This window comes from Periophthalmus magnuspinnatus, chromosome 20, assembly GCF_009829125.3.
Source record: "Periophthalmus magnuspinnatus isolate fPerMag1 chromosome 20, fPerMag1.2.pri, whole genome shotgun sequence".
Classification (NCBI taxonomy): Eukaryota; Metazoa; Chordata; class Actinopteri; order Gobiiformes; family Gobiidae; genus Periophthalmus; species Periophthalmus magnuspinnatus.
Genome location: NC_047145.1, coordinates 1,465,860 through 1,469,310, shown reverse-complemented (window position 1 = coordinate 1,469,310; position 3,451 = coordinate 1,465,860). Strand labels below are relative to the sequence as shown.

Below are 3,451 nucleotides of genomic sequence, written 5' to 3'. Positions count from 1 at the left end.
ATGTTCAAAATAAAACCCCTCAGGCTTTTCGCAAACAATCATAAATAATACTTTTTACTTTTAAGTTCAGTTCAAAAATGTAGTAGAAAGTACAGATGTTTGCCCTCAAATGTAGTGAAGTAAAAGTAAAAAGTATTAATTTTAAATTTCACTTAAGCACAGTACAGATACCTAAAATGTGTACCTAAGCAGAGTACTTTACTACTTTTACTTTTACAAAAGTAGCAAAGACTTTTATTTGTTGATTCCTTGACATAAAAAGACCAAGGTCAGGTCTGAATGAGGGATGTGCACCATGACCCTGTACAGTGCAGTAGAGTGAAGCGGCTCAGCTCTCACTCAGTAAAAGGACCATTGTAGTATATCCAGCAGCTGCCTCTCTCCTCCTCTCTCCTCCTCTCTCCTCCTCTCTCAACCCACCGATACTTAATGAGATTACATATACGCCTTATCCTGCGTCAGTAGCCTGCATACGGGTCAATCACTGGATTAGTTAGCACCTTGTTTCAAACTTACACCACTTAAATACATTTTTCTTTTGGATTTTGATGCTTGTTTTGTCTCCAAAGGATGTTGAAGACTTTTGCAGGTTTTGAATTGGACAGGAGTGCAGTTCTGGGACCATGGGGACTTGGGAGTGAGCACCTGACCCTCGCCTGCTGAATGAAGCATCTTTTGGGGGGACAGGACGTGCAGAGGTGGTCAGACAAGAAGTAAACAGCAGACTTGTGGCTCGGACTGTCTGTTCCTCATGCCACTTGTAAATAATAAAGTGAGCGATGAATGCACGGTCAGCACTGACAAATCTTTGACTGATGCGAAAGCTCTGGTGGAGTCCCTGATCAAGGTACAGTGAGCTCTCGTATAAGCCATAGCATTATTCTATAGACATGTGTTGTAATGACTTTTATATGAAACACATTGTGTTTGTCAAACCAGTTTTTTGTTTTCAATTCAGTACCATTTGTCTACCCCAAGCTTAGACGAATTTAAAGCAATACATTAGTAAAAGCACTGATGCCAGAAGACTATTAAAATGTGTGCAAACTATGTTGACAACAAAAACAAAAAGATTTAATTATAACGTAACTATGATAATTACGTTATGCTTTAATCATAATTGCTGATAATAAAACAGTTTTTAGATTTAAGCACAAGTGCAAAAATATTAATACTCATTCAATACATTTTATACAGATAATCCTATGAAATAAATGTACCAATATATAGCAATTCAAACCAACAGCTTTGGTGAGTGCATGGTATTTTAGTAGCTGTACCAAACTGGAACTGTAAACACAGATATGAGAGCGTGTGTCCCCTATGGCTAAAAATGCACTCTATCAGTAACTGTTCTTGCTCCAGTGAATCTTTTGAGTTTATTTAGATGACATGCTTTCACACTATACACTATACCAGTCCCGCCACTCTCGCACTTTTACTTAACAAAAGAAGCAAGATAAAAAAAAATAATAATCGAATGAAACTTGTATTTGGGCGAAAGACTCAACTATGCAAATAAGTAAATCTAGCTTCTGCTGTGTTTATTTATGTTGAAATGAATGGGCTGTATCGCACATCTATCTCTGACTTACAACTGGGCCAAAGCTGCGGCTGCACAAGGTTGTCATGGCTTATCCCGAAATAGATCACAGATAATGAGATTATTCATAACATTTCTTATTATCCCAGGTATTCCTTCTGGGCATGAAAAGGTCTATAAATAATATATACTGTATGATTTATATCTGTAAAACTTCTGTCTCATTTCAGCATCTTTATAGGCCAACAGTACTGCTGTGTATGTACTTGTGAGATTACATCTTATGCCATGTGTATGAGAAGTTCAAGTTATCTCAGTCCCAAGCTTAAATCAATGACTGTAACATGTGTTATCGAGTTCTGTAAAGAGAGAAAATATTTAAGGTCCCTAATAAGTATGAGCCAGAACAAATGTCCTGAAGTGAAATAGTACTATTATTACTATCACCAGGCACTCTACAGATAATAGGCTACTTTTGTGGCTACTGCAACCGTGGCTTCAATATTATATTCATGCTTTTGTTACTAGCAGAGGCTATCAGACAGCTAGTCCACAAAGGGAAAGAAGATGTTGTATCTACAGATACAGCACATTATATACATGTCGATACAAGTGTACTGAAAAGCTAAAATAAAGCATATCTATACTTAAATGAACTGTAAATTGCACATGTTTTCCAGGTGGTAGCATGTCACCGTCACCTGGCCTCGTGTGTGGGCGGCTGTACAGACACTCTGCAGCTCCGTGATGAGCTCAGACAGACTCGAGAGAGGGCCCTGAAGCTGGCCGTGTCCATCTGTGCCCACCTGACCAAAGCTCTGAGGGACAAGAGTCTGCCCCCGGACCACCGACGCCACTGTGAGCTGCTCTGGGTGGGCTTCTCCTCCAGCCTCGAACTCCTGCACATCGACATGTGCAAAGTCTTCAAGATGGCCGACAATTTCACACTGGCCAATAACATCTCCCTCGTCCAGACAGGATTACAAGGTAAACTCTTACTCTTTACTAAGAGCTGCATGTATTCAGGCTTGTCCCAGAAACCAAGCCTGTAGTGGGAATATAATGAACAACATTTCATTTTAACAAGGCAGTTTAGATGAACACCACCTGTTTTCTGCATTATATCAGCCCTGTAACTGGTCTCCATGGTGGACCTGCCTTTGGCCCATAGTGGCTTGAGGGGGCTCCAGACACCCGAACACATGAATGATAACGATGTCTCTTTTGCAGGAGGAGGGAGTGAGGTGGCTGCTAGAGCTCTAAGTTTACCAGACCTGAACCAGGTAGAGAGCACAGCACCCCCTGCTGATTTGGAGGGACAGGAGCGCTGCAGCCTGGAGCAGGACATCAGCCAAATGGATCACATGATCGATGACATGGAGACCAAGGTGAACGTGCTACGCTGGATGGTGGAGCCACAGGGGGCACTGTTACCTCTGGGCAGCACAGACAGCTTATCTCTGGCCCTGCTGTCTGTGGATGAGGAGTGTCCAAGGACAGAGGAGGGACCCAAGCACCTGTGCCAGCGCAGTCATGTGTTTGCGCTCATCCTGCTGTGTGCGGTGGTCGCCGTGGCAGCTACTCTGTCCATCTGCATCGTCCTCTTCACATGAAGGACACTGTTGCTCAAATAGTTGGAATCTTTTTCAGTTCTTTTAATTCTTATTTCTCCATGTACTGTAATTAAAGATTAAAATGATTTGATTAAAATGTTCCATATGTACAGTTGGGTTCACAAATATCAATATCATGGACTGCAACTTTTATCAAAATAAACTGAATCTGTTATGTATAAGGCGCTTGTACTAAAAACGGCAGATTCCTGCACTGACTCCAAAGCTGCTGTATCCATCTTTCCTTTGCTGAATAACACTACAGAACTGCTAGATAGAATTACTCGGATTAAGC

The 3,451-nt window shown here is 41.4% G+C and overlaps 1 protein-coding gene across 1 annotated transcript; it reads left to right on the top strand.

Moving 5' to 3' along the window:
* The first annotated feature begins 488 nt into the window (after positions 1 to 488).
* On the top strand, positions 489 to 3,178 carry rgs9bp (regulator of G protein signaling 9 binding protein). The gene is made up of 3 exons (XM_033986228.2): positions 489 to 847; positions 2,224 to 2,530; positions 2,774 to 3,178. Exons 1-3 carry the CDS (start codon positions 752 to 754, stop codon positions 3,154 to 3,156), a joined length of 786 nt encoding a protein of 261 aa, XP_033842119.1. The 5' UTR covers positions 489 to 751; the 3' UTR covers positions 3,157 to 3,178.
* The last annotated feature ends 273 nt before the right edge of the window (positions 3,179 to 3,451 follow it).